Here is a 21,439-nt window from a genome sequence, read left to right as displayed (position 1 = left end):
TGAATGCAAAGCATTCAGGTGAGCAGAAAAAGTGGAGCTAACGCTAATCCCTTCTAGAGCAGGGGGAGCATCTGACAACACTGAAGGTAACTTTGGATTTATTCTGTACACCAACTGATACAGACTGTACCCCCCAACCATTTGCAGAGAGTTCTTTGCGTGCACTGCCCATGCTAGCGCCGTTTGCAGTTTACAAACTGGTTGATCAGCCAATATTTTATGTAGCATGTCATCTATTACTGCATAGTTTCTTTCACAAAGACCATTACTAAATGGACTCTCAGCTGCAGTGTGCATAACTACGATGTTTAAATTTTCGCACATATCTCAAAATTCCTCACTGGCGAATTCCCCACCATTATCTGTGAGGAACTTCGTTGGTGTTCCTAATCCTGTTCCTACCCATTTCTCCATGACCTTATCGACAATGGTCCTTTTGTCTTTACTATGTATCACAGTGGATAGATTAAATCTGGTTGCCAAATCTATGAAGTGTAGTAAAAAAATACCCCAGTCCTTGTCCCAAACTTTCAAGTCCATTGCCACTGCATCATTAAACTCCCTGGCTAGTGGCAAGCTCACAACAGGTTGTGGTGGTGTCTTGCAATATTTAAGGCAAATTTCACACTGAGCAGTGATTTGTTCAATAAGATCATCCTATCCTTTATCGACCACTCCCGCAACTCGAAGCAGATTCTTCAGTTTCTGTGGCGCCGGATGTGCAAACTATCTATGTAATTTCCAAATGATCATCTTTTTGTCCACCAAATTCTCATTCTCAGCAGTTAACAAAACTTCATGAACTTTTTGATGAGAAATCTCTGGCTTCCTCAGTGGCAAGCAGTAATGCCTGACCAAGTAAAATGTAGATCCACATTTTTCCCAAACACAACTGCTCTATCATTCTTCATATCTAGCATCACCTGAGCCTCCTTCATCGCAGATCAACTCTTCAATAGCGGGTATCTCACTAGAAACCACATCAGTACTGATAAACCGATTGATCCCTGCTACCTTAGAAGGGAGGACCATCCGTTTGGAGGATGTTAATGTATTGTCATTTCCGAACCTGAAGCAGGTAGAGCTTTCATATTCCTTGACCTTCTGCAGGTCTGCCTCATTGAGAGGCTTCAGATAGCAGTCAAGCCAGGCCATGCTGCACACCGGAGAAGTGCAACCACTGTCCAGAACTGCACAGTTGAAGGAATCTACCATCAAGATACTCATCACCGGATTCAAACTCAGTGATCAATACAATCCCGTCATGGCAGTCACCATCATCATTTTCAGTTTCAGATGAATCCGCCTCGTGGGTCACTTCAAAAACATGATTCCTTCGTTGTGGACAGTTCATTGTGTAATGGTACTGGGAACCACACCAAAAACCCCGATTAACTATGACCCGTGCATTTTTTGGGTTTAAACAGTCACCATCCCAGATACACTTTTTGTCCCGACTCTCAAATTGGCCAGGGTTACGGCCGTTTTCAGACCTCTTGTCATTAACCCCATCTTTGTATTGGAATCTTTGTCTAATATTTGGGTCGACCGCAAAATTCGGTCACCATTGAATCCTCTATCCTTTGATTTACAGCATAGTTGTTCGCATTTGCTAAAAAAAGTGGCAGGGAACGATTGTTTCCCCAGAAATCTTATTAGGGCAGCATTTGATCTAAGAGAGATTCTTTCCCCCGGAACTGAACCCCTGTTAGTACTAAAAGACTATCGGCATGGGAAATGTAAGCACAGCCCAGCAATTTAAATACCAATACCGATTCTGCAATTTCAAGTTCAATTTGCTCTAGTCTCCTATACTATTTATCAAAATTCCATGATATATTCTTCCATGGACTGTTCATCTGGTTTCCTAAACCTATCAAACATTGTCCAAGCCTCATACGCTTCAAGTAACTGGAAATTTTCCTGACTCCTGCTACCTGTGTTGAGGATGAAAATCCAGGCCAAAGGGTTAACAGGACAGATCAGATCCACACTATTTAGCTTGCTGCACTGTGCTGGAGTATTGACTTAAAATAAGAAATGGCTATTCTGAACACCTGTTCCTTTGACAGATCATGTAACATCTAGCCAATCAAGAATTGAACCTGGGCCATTTAATCTCCTGAGGGAAACCTGAGCATAAATACCACAATGCCTGAACCAAATGCTGAAGTAAAAATCCAGGATATTCATCCAATCTCACATTCTGACCATCCTACACTTTGGCTTGTTGCCTTGTAGAACAAGATTAACCTGCACCCCCCCGCCTCAACTTGTTCAGCGAAGGATGTTGGCCGATCGGATCTGGGGTTGCAGTCATTCCTCCAGCCAAGTTTCTCCACCCTGAAGGTGTTGGCCCTTGATGGAGTATGACGCAAGCAGCCAGTGTTCATGTGTCCAGATAGTGAGCGAAGGCAAGTAAGATAACGCAGAGATGTACACAGCCAGCCTAATTTGATCCTTCACCCAGAGGCTTGTAGGCCATGGATTTGATCTCTGGTTTGGGGAGAGTCTGATTTTAGCCTGGCAATCCAGAATTAAAAACAATGATCAAACATGGACAGGAAAAAAAAGCTCTGCTCCTGCCAAGCCACCACTTCCCTGCTCAAAATTTTCTTTTCCTAAATAATTTTACACAGCGCAATCCTGACCTATCTTCTTCACCGACTAGCTACACATTCTTTCGCCATCACCCACTTCCAATAGGCAAGAGGAGCTGTTTGGATTTTCCCCTCTCTAACTCAGGGGCATCAAGGTTGATTGTGGTGGCCTAACTGCTGTCCTGCCTGAGATCAGAGCCATTACAAACTGGATGGTTTCGGGCCTTTTAACGCTCTGCAGTTCGGTTAGTCACTACCTCTCCAGCTCAGTCATCAGGGGCAGCTTTTAACTTTCATTTTATTAACAGATTATAATACCTGAGCCGCATTATTTAATAACTTGTGCTGAAGTCAAATAGAAAGCCCTCTGTTACAGAAACCTGAATTTTTAGCTGGAGGCCGACAGTGTGACCCATAGTGATGTGATTAATCAGGAGCACTACAGAATTAAACAACCTTAAAGGTTGTAACCGGATCACAGATTCTATGGAATAAGAGTGAGCAGGAAATGATTTGGTCAGTTGAAATTCCTTGTTCATATCTGACCCAGCATAGATCAGGAAAACAATGCTCAATCTAACTCCCTATCACTGGTGTTATGAAGATAGATGAGCTGGGGAACATATGAACCATAGAAAAGTTACAGCACAGAAGGAAGCCATTCGGCCCATCTTGTCCATGGCAGCCTGAGGACACCCAGGTGCCCTTTCTAATCCCACCTTCCTGCACCCGGCCCATTTCCCTGCAGCTTTCAGCACTTAAGGTGCAGATCCAGGCATTTTTTTAAAAGAGTTTGGAGTTTCTGTCTCTACCACCAACTTGGGCAGTGAATTCCAGACACCCACTACCCTCTGCATAAAAAAGTTCTTTTTCATGTCCTCCCTACACCTTCTGCCACTTATCTTGAATCTATGTCCCCTGAACAACCTTCTGGTAGCTAGCACCTCATTAGGTCTGCACATAACAATAAACAGAATGCAATCATGGTGTTTGTTTACCAAATTCATAGAAGTGCTAGAAGATCTCTGTCTGCACGGAGGTTGTTGGGACTGTGATTTGAACTTCTGACTTGGATCACATGGTAATACAATTCCAATTTGAACAGTTCACAATAAATCAAAGATCTATGTTTAGCTGTCTATAAATCTCTACCTGTCTACCCATTTATATCTATATACACCAATCTGTTTACCTATAGATGTAGCTCTATCTTTCCATCTATTGAAAGAAGGAAGATTTGCATTTATATAGCACCTTTTGCAGCCTCAGGAAGTTCCAAAGTGTTTTACAGCCAGTGAAGTACTTTTAAAGTGTAGTCACTATTTTCATGTAGAATTAATGTTATCTATCTGTACCTGGTTTTGCTCGTCTTGTTCAGCTGTATTTTCCCTTTCCATAGATCTGGATTTGTGTTGTGTTGGCCTGTTAAGTTATATCCAATTTCAAATTGCTTTGATCTGTGCCCAATCCGCTGCTGGCAAGGAAAGTGTTTGTGGTAGTTGTGAAGACCAGTGGAGGTTTTGGTGAAAAATAGCAGTCTTACATCACATTGAAAGAACTGCATTATCACCGAAGGTCGCAAGGGTCGGATTTTGTCCGAGGAGGCGTGATTCGGGAGGCGGTTCGTTTCCAGTTCGCAAAGTTTCAGATTTTGGTAGAAGCAGGGGGTTCATTGGTGAGGGGTCGTGAGTGGCACCCAATTAGCCATGGGGGTGGGAATGGAGAAGGGACACTGAGGAAGTGGATCCCATTGCTGTCGGCACATGCTTAAAAAATGAAAGCGCCTGAATCTTCAAGTTGGCCAGGACAGATAGAGAGCTGGAACCCCAAATATGGTAGGGAAATATTAGTCTTATTAAACTTTCATTTTTGTCGCATAGATTTTCTTTCAATCTTCCACTTCTTTTCAAATAAAACATTGTCCATGATCCTGACCCTGTTCACGACAGGCTGGAGCTGTTCAGCTTCACACAGCTCCCAACGACTGCCCAGCCCTGCAAAACTTTCATTACCTTAGAAAGCGAGTACTTAACAAGCTGCTTAATTACTGAACTGCACCCAATTAACAAAGTGGGCGCCTTCACTTTCCTGCCCTTTCCCCGCTGTCCTTCCACCTCCGTGAAAATCGTCAGGGGTGGGAACGGAGGCACGACGATGTTGGCACCGTTTTTTTAGTTGTCCATCTCTCGTCCAACCCAATTCAGCACACAAACATCTAGCTCCAGGTACCTAATTCCTGCTCTGTGCAGAGCTGGTTGATGGAGATCAGAAAGATGTTAGACTTGCTCTCAGTGCCTGAGCAACAGGAAGGAGAGGAACAATTAGCTGGAGCTCCCAGTTCCTGCTGTCCAGTTGCCAGGTGACACTTATTATCTGAGCTTGCCAAGGGATAGTGTGAGGTACTGACAATGCCTGCAGAATCATTAACAACTTGGGAGAAGAGGCAGAGTAAAAGAAAGAATGTTTTTGCGACTAACTCCTAATTATTTTTCTCTCTCTTTCTGTAGAGCGCCAGAGATTATCCTGGGGCTGCTGTTTTGTGAGGCTATCGACATGTGGTCGCTAGGATGTGTCATTGCAGAGCTTTTCTTGGGGTGGCCATTGTATCCAGGAGCTTCGGAATATGATCAGGTATGCTTTAACTGGATTGACCTCAGGCACAATACCACATCTGGCCTGATTGATAGTTGTCGAGTGATTTAGGCTTCTTCATCAATTATTCCCATTTGGCATCTCGTTTCGATAGTTTGTGACTTCATGTTCCCAATGCCTATCAGCCGTGGCTCAGTGGTAGCACGCTTGCTCCTTGAGTTGAGAAGGTTATGGGTTCCAGTCCCATTCCGAAGACTTGAGCACAAAATCTAGACGGATTCAACTCAAACCCTGGGCACTACATGCGAAATAAAACCACATTACCTATTGCAATTCAGGGGAATTGGTGATGAAAAACTGTAGTATTGATGCTAGAATTCTGTGAAAGGAACTCTCAAGTGGAGACACCTGACCTCCATACGCTTCTCCCAATTTCGTTGCTGCTTTCCCCATTTGTAACAGTTACTCATGGGACCCTGGAGGAATCTCCCTTTCTATTTAATGCCCAACCCACCAATCTTTACAAAGTTCCCTTGCTGTCCAATTTAATGCTGGGTAGCTGGTAACTTAAAGGAGCAACTGTAACTCAGCAAACAGCATTACTTCATTGTGTGTGACAGTTAGGGGAAATAATTATTTCGACTTCATTTGAAAAAATATTGCTAAATCAGCAAAAGAGAAAAGGTGATGGCCTACAACTCCTGAGCATTATATTTTTCAAGTGTTTTTGTGCCTCATATTTAGATTCCTCCCCTTGTTTCTTGAAAGCATTGATGAGCCTAGGGTTGACAGGCTATATGATGAGACAGAGCAGCGCAGACAAGCCTGCTGATCTTCTCACCTGCCGTGTATATTCCCATGGACAATGATAAGGATTGGAACTGATTTTTTATATTCCTCTGCCTAACCCAGGATCACAAAGGCCCATTGTAAACATTATCCTGCCCCAACCTAGCTGAGGTAAGCTGTCTCAGTTAAGAACTGACCATTGAACCTAGGCACCCCAGACTCTAAAGCCATCCTCGTCTGATGACCACACACAGCAGGACTCACTATGTAGGGATGAGATAAAGAAACCCTGGCTGGCTTTCTCCTCCCTAGGTCCACAGTGTGAATGTAAATTGTTGCACTCTGATTGTGAACAGCTAACTCCATAAAGGCTGGGGATTGAACCTGGGGCCTTGCTTGTATGGGTCACTCATTCAGCTGCCTTAACCAGTTCAGATCCTGGGGAGCTGGCATTTATTTTCTTCTCTTAATGTTTCTTCTCGTCTGTTCCCCAGGGTCGAGCTTTTGCCTAAGTGCAGTTCCAATTGTGCTGGTAATTGGAATAAGGAGCTGTTCATCATGTACGAGCTTAGATGGTGAATGTGCAAACTGTTCACCCTTGGAGGGCAATCCTGTCCTCATGTAACATCTACAACTTTTGATAATGGCAAAGAACTGGAACTCTGGTTGATTTTTTTCCCCTCCCTAATTCAGGGAGCACTGAGTTCAACAGCTCAACTAACAATGTAGAATGTCCCAAAGCATGTCACAGGAACATAATCAGACACAATTTGACATCACGCCAATGAGAAGACATTAGGACAGTTGGCCAAAGGTTTGGTCAAAGAGATAGGTCTTAAGGAGTATCTCAAAGGAGGAGAGAGAAGTGGAGGTATTCCTGAACTTAGGGCCCGGACAGCTGAAGGTACAACTGCCAGTGGTGAGGTGATGGAACTGGGGGGAGATGAGTAAGACAAGTGTCTAAAGATTTCCATTTCTAGCAGGAATCTGTAGACAGGGATCAGAAGTAGAAACCATTTCTCATTTTCTCCTCACTAACTCGAGGCGCTGAGCCAAATGAAAATTGGGGATGTGCAAGGAGCCAGAATTCTGATCAACACAGGATCAAACCCGACACTCGCTAGGTTATGTGGTTATGTGCGATGTCAGTGGCAGTGTCTTCACCTACTTGTTATTGTGCTTGATATTCATTTGAAGGTAACTAGTATGTCGATGACACACTAGAAGTACTTCAGCCAACAGTTCATTAGAAATTAAGGTGGAGTAAATTGTAAGCATTGGAGGAACTGTATTCCAGTAACATTAGGGGAGAAGTAGAAAGAACTGGGAAATAAGCGAAAAATAGGGTCTTTGAAAAAACAAAGGAAGACTTCCATTTAGTGTCTTGTATGACTTCAGGATGTCCCAAAGCCAGTGAAGTACTTCTGAAATGTTATGATGTAGGAAACATGGCCATTTAACACACAGCAAGTTCCCATAAATAGCAAAGTGATTTCAATTGGGTTTCATGCGGGCATAATGGCTCAATGCAAAATCAGCCTTTAGACCTCTGATAATTTAGGGGAATAAACCTTTATGCCAATGGGTCACGTCAGGGGGAAAGAACTCCGCTGGTATGAGTCCAGTATCCAAACCAGAAACCACAAATGACTGCTACTAATAATTCGCAGGAATAATGTCCATCTCCTTTGCTGAAGGACAACTTGGAAAGAGCAGAGAGTTAAACAGATGACTGACAGAGCAGCAGATTCTCTGAATGCCTGGAGCCAAATCTACTTGCTTAGATGAGGATTTTTATTAGAAAGAGCTAATGTTGTGCTGACTACAGATGGCTAAATGTAGTCATTTCTCCAAACTGGTTGCCTGTTGCTGAGGGGGGCAATGTCTTAAATTGCTCTTTGCTGCAGTGCTGAATGGTCCTATACCTGTGACCCATGCAGAGCTGCCATGGCATAAGTCCTTTTATTCTATTTCAGAGCTCCTCTGGTTTGTTTTGTGGTTGATTGGCATACCATATTACTATAATATACTTACTGATCTGTGAGAGAACCTCACTGTGATACCTGAGGCCAGCTGAGGAGCTGTTAGCAGAGGCCAGGAGAAACATGAGCTTTGAGGTTTTAGCTGCAAAACCAAGATTCATTTTTTCCCCTTCTTTTTGCATCTCAATACTGGCCACTTATTTGACTCGAAGGCCCCCAATCAGCATTTTCTATTGTGGAGGCACAAATTTCAGTTCCAGGATAACGTGCAACTTTGTCGGTAAATAAAGCTCAGTATTTTTGGTATGTTGCTCGATACTGGCTTATTTTACTCCATTTCTATACCCATCTAGTTTGGTGACCAGTCATTTATCAAGGCATGCACTTGCCTTCAATTTCTGTGAGACTTGTTCTGTCAAACATAATAATATGTTTTTTTAAAATCAAGTTTCTAGTTCTTGGCTGCAAATGTCCTGATCAGAATTTTCCACTCTTGCCAGTGGCGAGAATTGTGGCAAGCAGGGGCACTAAATCTGGCGTGATGGAAAAAGTCAGTTTCTTGCCGGCAGGAAATTAGTTTGGAATTCCGTTCTCCCGACTTTGATGGCAGGTTAAAGGCGGGCAAGGTTCCCACTGATCTATGTCAGGAACCACATTTGCATTCATTTGTGACTCATGAATGCTCATTAAAAGGGCAACTTGGTAGAATTATGTTTACCTTCCAAGTTAAGTGCCTCACCGGTGGATAATTAAAAGGGTCTGTTTTACGCCTGTATATAAGTGGTGCACACCTGGCAAGCTTCACTTTATCCACTGCATAAAGGTCAGTAGATGCTCCTTTTGCCTTCCTTTAAAAGTGTTGCTGCAAGATATCGAGCGCCTGTAGCACAAGCTGTGCCAAGGCTGGTGATGGGGGTCAAGACCAGCTGGGAGGGGTGAGACGGAGGCAGGAGTAGGAGGTGGGCAATGTGAGAGGAGAGGAGTGAGATGGAGACAGAACTATTGACGGAGGCAGGATTCGGAGGGGGAAATACTAGACGGGAAGGGAGAGATGGAGACAGGACTGGGGGCGGTCAAGGAACAGAGTGGAGTAATGAAAGGCATCTGCCCTCATGCCTTCTCCTCCCTCCCAGAAACATGATAGGGACCCCCTTGTCCTCACTTATCACCCCATCAGTCTCCGCTTTCAAAGGATCATCCTCTGTCATTTCCGCCAACTCCAGCATGATGCCACCACCAAACACATCTTCCCTTCACCCCCCCCCTGTCAGCATTCTGTAGGGATCGTTCCCTCCAGGACACCCTGGTCCACTCTTCCATCACCCCCTTCTCCTCAACCCCCACCTATGGCACCTCCCCATGCCCACGCAAAAGATGCAACACCTGCCCCTTCACTTCCTCTCTCCTCACCGTCCACGGGCCCAAACACTCCTTTCAAGTGAAGCAGCATTTCATTTGCATTTCCCCCAACTTAGTCTACTGTATTCGTTGCTCCCAATGCGGTCTACTCTACATTGGAGAGACCAAACGTAAACTGGGCAACCGCTTTGCAGAACACCTGCGATCTGTCCGCAAGAATGACCCAAACCTCCCTGTTGCTTGTCATTTAACACTCCACCCTGCTCTCTTGCCCACATGTCTGTCCTTGGCTTGCTGCATTGTTCCCGTGAAGCCTAACGCAAAATGGAGGAACAGCACCTCATCTTCCGACTAGGAACTTTACAGCCTTCCAGACTGAATATTGAATTCAACAACTTTAGGTCTTGAACTCCCTCCTCCATCCCCACCCCCTTTCTGTTTCTTCCCCCTTCCTTTTGTTTTTTCCAATAAATTATATAGATTTTTCTTTTCCCACCTACTTCCATTATTTTTAAATATTTTTAAATCTTTTATGCTCCCCCCACCCCCACTGGAGCTATACCTTGAGTGCCCTACCATCCATTCTTAATTAGCACATTCGTTTAGATAATATCACCAACTTCAACACCTCTGTGTTCTTTTGTTCTTTTGTCTGTGACATCTTTTGATGATCTGCTTCTATCACTGCTTGCTTGTCCCTACAACCACACCACCCCCACCTCCACTTCTCTCTCCCCACCCAACACCCACCCCCCACACACAGACACAGACACACACACACACACCTTAAACCAGCTTATATTTCACCCCTTCCTTGGATTCACCTAGTTCTGATGAAGGGTCATGAGGACTCGAAACATCAACTCTTTTCTTCTCCGCCGATGCTGCCAGACCTGCTGAGTTTTTCCAGGTAATTCTGTTTTTGTAATGAAAGGCTGTCCTGGGGCAAGAGTTATCAGACTGTCCAAGGAGGTGTTAGAGACCATCCTGGCATTGAGGCCATGCTGTCGAGGGCATATTTAAGAGACTGTCCTGGGGCTGTACGGGCCACGTAAGAGGGCTCTGCAGGGCACGCATGCCTTAGTCACGATCTTGGGCGGGGGAAGTCTTCTCCGGGCAGTGACGGTGGTGCACCATAGGGTGTGCAGGGTGTAGTCAGTCACCTAAGGCATTTAGTCCTGGAGGTTTGACTCATGGTATTGTGAGACAGAGGGCACAGTAATATTCAGGGGTGGCATCTGAATCCTGTAAGTCGGCAGCTGAAAAATTGTGGGGGCATATTGGATGGCCCCAAAGGGTGAGGGTCCAACAGCTAAGGGTGCATGTGGCTTCGAGAAGGAGAAGGGCAGATCAACAAATGGCATGGGGACATCAACATCAAAGGGCTTAGTGGGGAGAACAGGAATATCCACATGGACAATGATGGGGTCAAAGGTAACAGTGGGAGGCTGGATAGTGACAGGAGGAATGGGAATTAGGAAGCGGTGAGTATGAAGGAGCGTGGGAGGAACTTGGTGGATGATAGCGGGAGGTTGGAAGCTGGGCTCATGGACGAAAGTCAGCAGCACCATTTTTGATTTCACCACAGCTTGAAAAACAAACTAGAAAAGAACTGTTTAGGGAGGAGTCTCTGGGTATGTGAGAGGAGCTCAGCACGGCAATCTTTGGCCGATGTAAAAGGCACCCTATAAATTTTCTGCTCAAGCTGTGGAGAGCATGGCTCAGCTGAGTGCTGGACTCATGGATCTAACGCAAAATGAATGAGCTTGGCTCCTTTATTAATGTTACACATTTAGGCGCAAATCCATTAAGTTTCGGCGCTGAAATGCATATGGTCTTAATTGGCATCTGATCCTTAAAAGAGGCACGTGAGAATGGATGTAAGATCATGCAATCAAGGGCCAAGGCTGCTGCACAGAGGCAGCATGGACCTTACAAGTCTCCATGTTCCCAGTATATGGTCATGGCATTAAAGCCACCATGCATGTGGTCATGACTTAAGTGCAAGGTTTGAGTATCAATAGTTATTGTCAAGGCCAGTGGAGGTCAACCACCAGAAGCCTGACTGGGGGTCATAGAACATGGGGCTTTTGACCCTAATTAAGACCTTTGTTGTGAATGTGCAGTCACGTTTGAGAGGAAAACTCAGCCACCTGTTGTCTTCCAGGAGGTGATGGCAATGTGGCTGGACTAGTGATCCAGAGACCCAGGGTAATGCTCTGGGGACCCAGGTTTGAATCCCGCCATGTCAGATAAATTTGAATTCAATAACAATTTGGAATTAAAAGTCTAATGATGACCAAGAGACCAGTGTCGATTATTGCAAAAACCAATCTGGTTCACTGATGCCCTTTATGGAAGCATATATGCTGTCCTTACCTGGTCTGGCCTGTTCTGCATGTGACTCCCACAGCAATGTGGTTGACTCTTAACTGCCCTTTGAACAAGGGTAATTAGGGATGGGCAATAAATGCTAGCATAGCCAGCGATGCCCACATCCCATGAATGAATTTAAAAAAGGATGATCTTATCCTGCTAGGGGTGGCCTTAGTATGCCAGGTACAGACTGAGGGCAAGTCAAGACTGCATTCCTGCCTTGTATATGGGAGACCATTCAATAGGAACCACCATTGATTGCTCAATTGTATCCGCTCACAGATACAAGGAGGAGCGGAGAATGCAGGCTGCAGGCAATGCTGCTTTGTTGATGGCCAAGATTAGAATGAGGAGAGGAAGGGCACAGCTCAGGGAAGACCATCACCCTGAGGAACAAGAACTAGCAGGGCCTCAGGAGATCCCAGATGCTGAAGGGGAGGGACTGAATCAACGAAGATATTTGGCACGATTAAGGGTCTAAAGAAAACACAGCTCATGCATGGAGATGAGCGAAAGACAATGCTTCAGGCACCTCCGCTTGTGTAGGGATGTGGTAGCTCAAATTTGCCATGTTCTCCACGTCACAGGGACTTGGAGGGCTGCCAATGCCGGTTGCTCTGAAGGTTACTAACGTACTGAACTTTTTTGACAGCGTTTACTTCCAGGGCTCCAGTGGGGACCATTGTGGAATCTCACAATCAGTGACACAAGTGCATAAGGGAGATGTCAAATTCACTTTTTCAGTAAAGCTCATCGTTTACATGCGGTTCTGCATGGATGAAACAAGCCAGGCTGCCAGAGCTGTGGGATTTTCTGCAATCTCAGGCTTCCCACAAGTGTAGGGCACCATCAATTGCACACATATGGCCCTGAGAGGTCCCTGGCAGCAGCCTGTAGATTCATAAATAGGAAAAGATTTCATTCTCTGAACATGCAGCTAATTTATGATCTCGGAAAGCAGACCATACATGTTTGTGCTTGGTACCCAGGGAGCTAATGCGACTCTTACGTTTTGTTTCACTTCCAGGTGCCAGAAATATTTGAGTGGCCTTGGCACTTAGAGGTAAAAACAAAAAACTGCGGATGCTGGAATCCAAAACAAAAGCAGAATTACCTGGAAAAACTCAGCAGGTCTGGCAGCATCGGTGGAGAAGAAAAGAGTTGATGTTTCGAGTCCTCATGACCCTTCAACAGGCCTGCTGAGTTTTTCCAGGTAATTCTGCTTTTGTTTTGGCGCTTAGAGGGTTGGCTTCTTGGTGATAAGGGGTACCCAGAGAAGACATGGTGAATGACGCCCATTATTCAGCCATAGAATGCATCTGGGGAGAGATACAATGCTGCATGTTCTGCCACAAGGTCCTTAATAGAGCAAACTATTAGCCTTTTAAAGGTGCGTTTATGATGTTTGGATCGGTCGGGCGGGACTCTCCAATACTCATCACAGAGAGTGTCCCAAATCATCGTTGTTTACTGCGCTCTGCACACACTAGTGCTCCAAAGAGGGAATATTTTGCCAGAGGGAGACATTAAGGAGCTAGACATCTCCTCAGATGAGTAGGACTTGGAAGGGGGTGAATCTGAAGTTTTTTTCATTCATTCATGGGATGAGGGCTTCGCTGGCTAGGCCAGCATTTATTATCCAACCCTAATTGCCCTTAAGCTGGTAGTGAGCTGCCTTCTTGAACTGCTGCAATCCATGTGGTGTAGGTACATCCACAGTACTGTTAGGAAGAGTTCCAAGATTTTGACAAAGCGACAGTGAAGGAACGGCGATATATTTCCAAATCAGGATGGTGAATGACTTGGAGGGGAGCTTCCAGGTAGTGGTATTCCCATAGTCTGCTGGCCTTGTCCTTCTAGGTGGTAGTGGTCATGGGTTTGGAAGGTGCTATTGAAGGAGCCTTGGTGAATTCCTGCAGTGCATCTTGTAGATGGTACTCAATTCTGCCACTGTGCATCGGTGGCAGAGGGACTGAATGGCACCCCATCCACAAACAATAAAGTAGGCTTCTTTGTCTTGGATGGTGTCAAGCTTCTTAAGTGTTGTTGGAGCTGCACTCACCAGCCAAGTGGAGACTATTCCATCACACTCCTGACTTGTGCCTTGTAGATGGTGAACAGGCTTTGGGAAGTGAGGGGTTGAGCTCCTTACCACAGGATTCCTAGCCTCCAACCTGCTCTTGTAGCCACAGTATTTATATGGCTAGTACAATTCAGTTTCTGGTCTATGGTAAACACCCCCCCCACCCCACCCCAGGATGTTGATAGTGGAGGATTCAGCAATGGTAATGCCATTGAATGTCAAGGGGTGATAGTTAGATTCTCACTTGTTGGAGATGGTCATTGCCTGGCATTTGTGTGGCATGAATGTTACTTGCTACTTGTCAGCTCAAGCCTGGATACTGTCCAGGTCTTGCTGCATTTGGACATGGGCTGCTTCATTATCTGAGGAGTCGTGAATATTGCTGAACATTGTACAATCATCCCCGCTTCTAACATTATGGAAGGAAGGTCATTGTTGAAGCAGCTGAAGATGGTTGGGCCTAGGACACTACCCTGAGGAACTCCTGTGGTGATGTCTTGGAGCTGAGATGACTGACCTCCAACAACCACAACCATCTTCCTTTGTGCTAGGTATGGCTCCAACCAGCAGAGAGTTTTCCCCCGATTCCAGTTTTGCTAGGTCTCACTCTGCCACACTCAGTCAAATGCTGCCTTGATGTCAAGGGCAGTCAATCTCACCTCACCTCTGGAGCTCTTTTGTCCATGTTTGAACTGAGGCTGTCATAAAATCAGGAGCTGAGTGGCCCTGGTGGAACCCAAACTGAGAGTCAGTGAGGAGGTTATTGCTAAGCAAGTACCGCTTGATAGCACTGTTGATGACCCCTTCCATCATTTTACTGATGTCCAAGAGTAGGGTGGTGGGGTGGTAATTGACTGGGTTGGTTTTGTCCTGCTTTTTGTGTACAGGAAATACCTGGACAATTTTCCACATAGCCGGGTAGATGCCAGTGTTGTAGCTGTACTGGAGCAGCTTGGCTAGGGGTGCGGCAAGTTGTGGAGCACAAGTCTTCAGTACTATTCAGCAGGCCTGACAGCATCTGTGGAGAGAGAAATAGAGTTAATATTTTGGGATCGTTGATCCTTTTTCAAAGCATACGGGCTCAAAACGTTAACTCTGTTTCTTCCTCCACAGATGCTGTCAGACCTGCTGATTTTTCCACCCTTTTCTGTTTATGTTTCAGATTTCCAGCATCCGCAGTATTTTGCTTTTATCTTCAGTATTATTGTCAGGGCCCATAGCCTTTGTAGTATTCAGTGTCTTCAGCCATTTCTTGATATCATGTAGAGTGAATTGAATTGGCTGAAGACTGACATCTGTGATGCTGGGGACCTCTGGATGAGGCTGAGATGGATCATCCACTTGGCACTTCTGGATGAAAATGGTTGCAAATGATTCAGCCTTACCTTTTGCACTGATGTTCTGGGCCTCCCCACCCATCATTGAGGATGGGGATATTTGTGGAGCCTCCTCCTCCAGTGAGTTGTTTCATTGTTCACCACCATTCACAACTGGAGTGGCAGGACTGCAGAGCTTAGTTTTGACCTACTGGTTGTGGAATCACTTAGCTCTGTCTGTCACTTGCTGCTTATGCTGTTTGGCACGCAAGTAGTCCTGTGTTATAGTTTCACCCGGTTGACAACTCATTTTTAGGTATACCTAGTGCTGCTCCTGGCATGCCACCCTGCATTCTTGATTGAACCAGAGTTGATCCCCTGGATTGGTGGTAATGGTAGAGTGGGGGATATGCTGGGCCATGAGGTTACAGATTATGGATGAGTACAATTCTGCTGCTGCTGATGGCCCATAGTGCCTCATGGATGCCCAGTCTTGAGTTGCTAGATCTATTCGAAATCTATCCTACTTGGCATGAAATCTATCCCATTTAGTGCCACACAACACGATGGAGGATATCCTCAATGTGAAGATGGGACTTTGTCCCCACAAGGACTGTGTGGTGGTCACTCCTACCGATACTGTCATGGACAGATTCATCTGTGGCAGGCAGTTTGGCGAGGATGAGGTCAGGTATGTTTTTTTTCCCTCTTGTTGGTTCCCTTACCACCTGCCGCGCACACAGCCTAGCAGCTACGTCCTTTAGGACTCGGCCAGCTCGTTCTAGTGGTAATACCGAGCCACTGAAGTCCCCCACCCAGAGTACATTCTGCACCCTTGCCACCCTCAGTGCTTCCTCCAAGTGATGTTCAACATGGAGGAGCACTAATTCATCAGGCATGGCAGAGCCAGAAAATGCCAGACATTGTCTGTAAGGTATGATTCCGTGAGTATGACAATGTCAGGCTGCTTGACTAGTCTGTGAGACAGCTGTTCCAATTTTGGCAGTAGCCTCCACATGTTAGTGAGGACTTTGCAGAGTTGACAGGGCTGAGTTTGCCATTTTCTTTTTGGGTGCCAAGGTCAATGTCCGTTGTGGTCCGTTAGACTTTTTAGTGATTTGATACAACTGAGTGGCTCGCTAGGCTGTTTCAGAGGGCACTTAAGAGTCAACCACATTGCTGTGGATCTAGAGTCACATGTAGGCCAGATGAGGATGGCAGATTTCTTTCTCTAAAGGGCATTACGACAATCGAAATGGCTTCATAGTCACCATCAGATTTTTAATTCCAGATATTTATTGAATTCAGATTTCAGCATTTCAAATCCGGGACCCCCAGAGCATTAGCCTGGATCTCTGGATTACTTGGACAGTGAATGTACCACTACGCCACCACCTCCCCCTGAAGATGGTGAATCACTTGAGGATGCGATTGCATGGGCACGATGAGGCAGATGTGCCCGTGACAACCTTATTTCAACAAGTTTTCAAGAGGAATACGATCAAGACAAGTTTTCACGACCTAATTTCTATTCAAGCCTTGAAGCAGGGGAACAACAAAATCTTCATTGTCAGCGTTAACATATGACAAAAAGTCATCAATCTCACAATGATCACGGAAGCAGTATAAGTCACCTTCATCCCTAAAGATGGCGTCATTCTTGGAAGGTGCAGTAACCAAGGAAACATGTGGCTGCTGTGGAATGTGATCAGCACTCCACCAGTGCACCTCCTTAAGCAGCTACACATAGTGCAGTCCTTTCAACCATGGCATCAACAAGTCAGTGGACATGGCAGTCTTCAAGCGGCTGAAACACCATTGCACACATGGATGCACTAACGCCAGCATGACAGCAGCTTAGCAAGCAGCGCTAACAGGAAAAACATTCGCCAGTGGTTAGTGCTTGACCATCTCAGGATGGAGGAACATCCAGACAGCTCCACCTCTCCAAACATTAGCTCTCATGATTGAATAATGCAGAGGTCTCATTTTGCTACTGAGCCCTAATATGCCTTTGGACATCAGGACATGGTGATCTGATACCCAACAGCATGCACACAAAGCAGCGAGTTATGTTTGCATTGTCCTCTCAGGAAGTGGCTCAGCAGGACTATTGTTTGATTACTTACAAACACTCATGGCGCTGCATTCATCGGAAGCCTGCCAAGTCTATGTCCCACATTGCCTTGGCATTTGGGAGAGATGTGGCCCAGTCAGTATTGACACATGAGTGAAGGACAACTTCATAGATCCTGCTGAGCATTCAGCAGATGTGCTAAAGCACCACTTTCATAGCATTACAGTCCTCGACATTGTCCATCTCTCAAAGGCTAATCCTTTCTATCTACCCTAAATCAATGAGTGCACAGTCATGCAATGAATTCCACACTGATTGACGTACTGTGCCTTTACAGAAGGATTCTGTAAAGCACTGCTAGGCAGCCTTTCAGGAACAAAGTAAGATCCTCACAGGTAAGTAGACAACTTCATCAGGATGAACACAAATCCCTGACATCATACACTCAATACCCTCTAGCAGACATTTCAAATATCACCAAGTGTAACCTACTTCAATTGTTCAGCGTCATGTATGGGGAGATTGGGAACTAAGAAAGGAATAATATTCAGCCTTCAACGCGGAGATGAAAACATGCTGCAGGAAAACATGAAAGGCAATGGCACTCAACAATGAATACTACTTTTCCCTAAAACTCACTGTCATAAAATAAACACCATTGCAAAGTACACTTAGGAGAAAAGATTCAAACAATACTCACAAGAAATACTTGTTACATCCACAAACTAAGACTTCAGTGCAACAGCATCAGGATAATCAGTAACCTTGATAATGTCTGCCTGAAATCCAAGTGTCACAGGTGTATTGTGCACCCATCATTTTCACAAATGAAGTGCCTTTGTTCATGTCGCAGATGTGGAAATAAAGGTGAATCACTGTGAGGAGATTGAGTGAGAGTTAATGGAACTGAGGGTCCAGATGGGAAATAATCAGGGGGGGCAGCGGTGGGGGCATACATTTCAGACCCTTGAATGAACATGGGATCTTGCATCACATCGATTATCCATTAGATACCTGAGAATTAGAAAGGGATAAATGCAAACTATATTTACAATAGTGAAGAGTATATACAGTGAGTGAACACCTGTGTCACCATCATGCATTCAAAACCTCTAAATTTTTCTTACCCTACCAGTGCATCTAGGTGCAGCCTTGACATCTGCAACAGAGTAGGATGCAGCCTGCTGACTTCTATGCCCTGTTTTTTGAGATGAATAATCTCAGTAATATAATTGAAGATTGCAAGAGTTTTTTTAGATATATAAAGGGTAAGAGAGAAGCAAAAGTGGACATTGAGCCGCTGGAAAATGACGCTGGAGAAGTAGTATTGGGGAACAAAGAAATGGCGGAGGAACTGAATAGATACTTTGCATCAGTCTTTACAGTAGAAGACACGAGTGACATCCCCAAAGTTCAAGAAAGTCGGGGGGCAGAGGTGAGTATGGTGGCCATTACCAAAGAGAAGGTGCTAGGAAAACTGAAAGGTCTGAAGCTGGATAAATCACTTGGACCAGATGGATTACACCCCCGAGTTCTGAAGGAGATAGCTGAAGAGATAGTGGAGGCGTTAGTGGTGATCTTTCAGGAATCACTGGAGTCAGGGAGGGTCCCAGAGGATTGGAAAATCGCTAATGTAACCCTCCTGTTTAAGAAGGGAGTGAGGCAAAAGACGGGAAATTACAGGCCAATTAGCCTGACCTTGCTCGTTGGTAAGATTTTTAAGGATGGCATTTCAGAATACTTGGAAGTGCATGGTAAAATCGGGCAAAGTCAGCATGGTTTCATCAAGGGGAGGTCATGCCTGACAAATCTGTTAGAATTCTTTGAGGAGGTAACGAGTAGGTTAGACAAAGGAAAGCCAATGGATGTTATCTACTTGGACTTCCAGAAGGCCTTTGACAAGGTGCTGCACAGGAGGCTGCTCAGTAAGATAAGAGCCCATGGTGTTAGAGGCAAGGTACTAGCATGGATAGAAGATTGGCTTTCTGGCAGGAGGCAGAGAGCGGGGATAAGGGGGTCCTTCTCAGGATGGCGGCCGGTGACTAGTGGAGTTCCGCAGGGGTCAGTGTTGGGACCACAACATTTCACTTTATACATTAATGATCTGGATGAAGGAACTGAGGGCATCCTGGCTAAGTTTGCAGATGATAAAAAGATAGGTGGAGGGACAGGTAGTATTGAGGAGGGCGGGGAGGCTACAGAAGGATTTAGACAGGTTAGGAGAATGGGCAAAGAAGTGGCAGATGGAATACAATGTGGGGAAGTGTGAGGTCATGCACTTTGGTAGGAAGAATAGAGGCATAGACTATTTTCTAAATGGGGAGAGAATTCAGAAATCTGGAGTGCAAAGGGACTTGGGAGTCCTAGTCCAGGATTCTCTTAAGGTTAACTTGCAGGTTGAGTCGGTAGTTAGGAAGGCAAATGCAATGTTGGCATTTATTTTGAGAGGACTAGAATATAAAAGCAGGGATGTGCTGCTGAGGTTTTATAAGGCTCTGGTCAGACCACATTTAGAACATTGTGAGCAATTTTGGGCCCCGTGTCTCAGGAAGGATGTGCTGGCCCTGGAGAGGGTCCAGAGGAGGTTCACGAGAATGATCCCAGGAATGAAAGGCTTAACATATGAGGAACGTTTGAGGACTCTGGGTCTATACTCGATGGAGTTTAGAAGGATGAGGGGGGATCTGATTGAAACTTACAGAATACTGAAAGACATGGGGAAGATGTTTCCATTAGTAGGAGAGACTAGGACCTGAGAGCACTGCCTCAGAGTAAAGGGAAGACCTTTTAGAACAGAGATGAGGAGAAACTCCTTTAGCCAGAGAGTGGTGAAGCTATGGAATTCATTGCCACAGAAGGCTGTGGAGGCCAGGTCATTGAGTGTATTTAAGACCGAGATAGAAAGGTTCTTTATTGGTAAGGCGATCAAAGGTTATGGGGAGAAGGCGGGAGAATGGGGTTGAGAAACCTATCAGCCATGATTGAATGGCGGAGCAGATTCGATGGGCCGAGTGGCCTAATTTCTGCTCCTATATCTTATGCTCTTATGGTCTTATGACTTTGGCAGGCTTCCTGTGATGGCCCAGGTCTGCTAAGGGTCTCCTGCTCTGGGGCAGGTGCAATCTCCTTGGCCTGACCTGGTTCTGGTCTGCTGACAGCCTCCAGCAACTCTGCCTGATGTTCCCCTGCCTGTCTCTGAATCTCCAACATTTCTGTCGGGGCCAGTTCCAGAGGCTCATCATCGGACTCAGACTGAGCAGGAGCCTGGTCTCCAGCAGCTCTCTGAGTGTCAGAGATCTCAGCTGTCACTGCCTCCACCTGCTGGGGATCCGTGTTGGTGAGGCGATCATCAGATCGTGAACCCAAGCCTGCTCTAGAACTAGGTCCCACTGAGGTGTGAATATCTGCACTGGTGAAGGGTGCAGGTGAACGCAGTGACAGATCATCAACTGATGGTTCATTGCATCCTCACCTGAGCTGGTCTGTGGGCTATTGCTGAGGCGCTTGCTTGAGGTCAGCTTTCGCCTTTTCTTGCTTGTAGCTGGAATAGAGAGAGGAGATAATTAGTGATCGACTAGGTGGGCTCAAACATGATAGGTCACTCATAGCTATTACCACATGTGGCCAATGTATACTGGATAGAACCTCACTGGCTTGCTGGGGGAAGCTGATCTCGCCTTCCATGCAGGAACGATCTCTATTCTCTTCAGCGGGATTTGCCACCAGCTCCTTGTGGGAGGAAAATGTCCTCAACTCTAGGGTCTCCCCTCCAGCATTGGCTCTCTCCCTTCTGTTGTGAGCAATCTTGCCCTGCATGAAGACAGATGGATTGACTGTGAGCACTATGGAGGAAAGAGCAATTCAGATGCGTGCATGGCTGTTGTGTGTGCTGAACCCTCCACAGTAAGGGATCAGGTTGCCGTTTGTGCAAGAACTTACATGAGATGGTGAACTGGCAGATATTCAGTACTGATGTCCATATCTGCTGGTAGTGTGCAACATCCCTGTAGACTCTAACCCTTAGACGGCCTGATGCCTTTATGAGAGTATGAGTTTGGATTGAGTAGAAGTTTCAGTTACCCTGGCGGAGCACATTGGATCACTCATCTTTTTCCTGCACTGCAGGCAGTCCTTTTTTGTTGGCCACGAGAGCTGACCTCCCCGCCAACCACCTCCCAGGCCAGTGTGGTCAATTGGGAGGGCCTCCTGCTCCCATCCCTCGGAAAGAGGACCTCTCGCCTTTCCTGGGCAGCCTGGAGGAAAAT

The 21,439-nt window shown here is 45.7% G+C and overlaps 1 protein-coding gene across 2 annotated transcripts in view; it reads left to right on the top strand.

Moving 5' to 3' along the window:
• Positions 1–21,439, top strand: part of hipk2 (homeodomain interacting protein kinase 2) — a 280,504-nt gene that overhangs the window by 212,604 nt on the left and 46,461 nt on the right. For both annotated transcript variants that reach the window (XM_041216305.1, XM_041216304.1), the window contains exon 3: positions 5,108–5,231. In XM_041216305.1, coding sequence (XP_041072239.1) covers positions 5,108–5,231 — 124 coding nt within the window. The remainder of the gene's footprint in view (positions 1–5,107; positions 5,232–21,439) is intronic.

The sequence above is a fragment of the Carcharodon carcharias genome, chromosome 21 (assembly GCF_017639515.1).
Source record: "Carcharodon carcharias isolate sCarCar2 chromosome 21, sCarCar2.pri, whole genome shotgun sequence".
Taxonomy (NCBI): Eukaryota; Metazoa; Chordata; class Chondrichthyes; order Lamniformes; family Lamnidae; genus Carcharodon; species Carcharodon carcharias.
This window is presented reverse-complemented; position numbering and strand designations above follow the sequence as displayed.